This window comes from Papilio polytes, unplaced genomic scaffold (genome assembly GCF_000836215.1).
Source record: "Papilio polytes unplaced genomic scaffold, Ppol_1.0 DF821511.1, whole genome shotgun sequence".
Lineage (NCBI taxonomy): Eukaryota > Metazoa > Arthropoda > Insecta > Lepidoptera > Papilionidae > Papilio > Papilio polytes.
In genome coordinates, this window is record NW_013527693.1 from 1,941,490 (window position 1) to 1,941,694 (window position 205).

At 45.4% G+C, this 205-nt stretch overlaps 1 protein-coding gene across 1 annotated transcript in view; it reads right to left on the minus strand.

Annotated features, from left to right (window-relative positions):
- The window catches only part of LOC106108435 (integrin alpha-PS1), a 59,951-nt gene that overhangs the window by 1,300 nt on the left and 58,446 nt on the right, over positions 1-205 (minus strand). The window contains exon 14 of the mRNA XM_013289600.1: positions 124-203. Within this exon, the coding sequence (XP_013145054.1) occupies positions 124-203 (80 nt within the window). The remainder of the gene's footprint in view (positions 1-123; positions 204-205) is intronic.

The window sequence follows — 205 nt, forward strand, 5'->3', positions numbered from 1 at the left end:
TTAATTCCACGTGGATAGAGTCGAGGGCGAAAGCTAGTACTACAGTAAAACATTTATGAATAAAGAAGAAAAATTATAAAATTGATACAGATTTTAGAGATAAAACGAATGCTTGTTACTTACCAGCGTCGCCATCGACAGTAGGCAAGTCCTCGGGATAGAGCAGCCATTTGCCCTGCGGCCCCTCCGCGGCCACCTGGTGCGG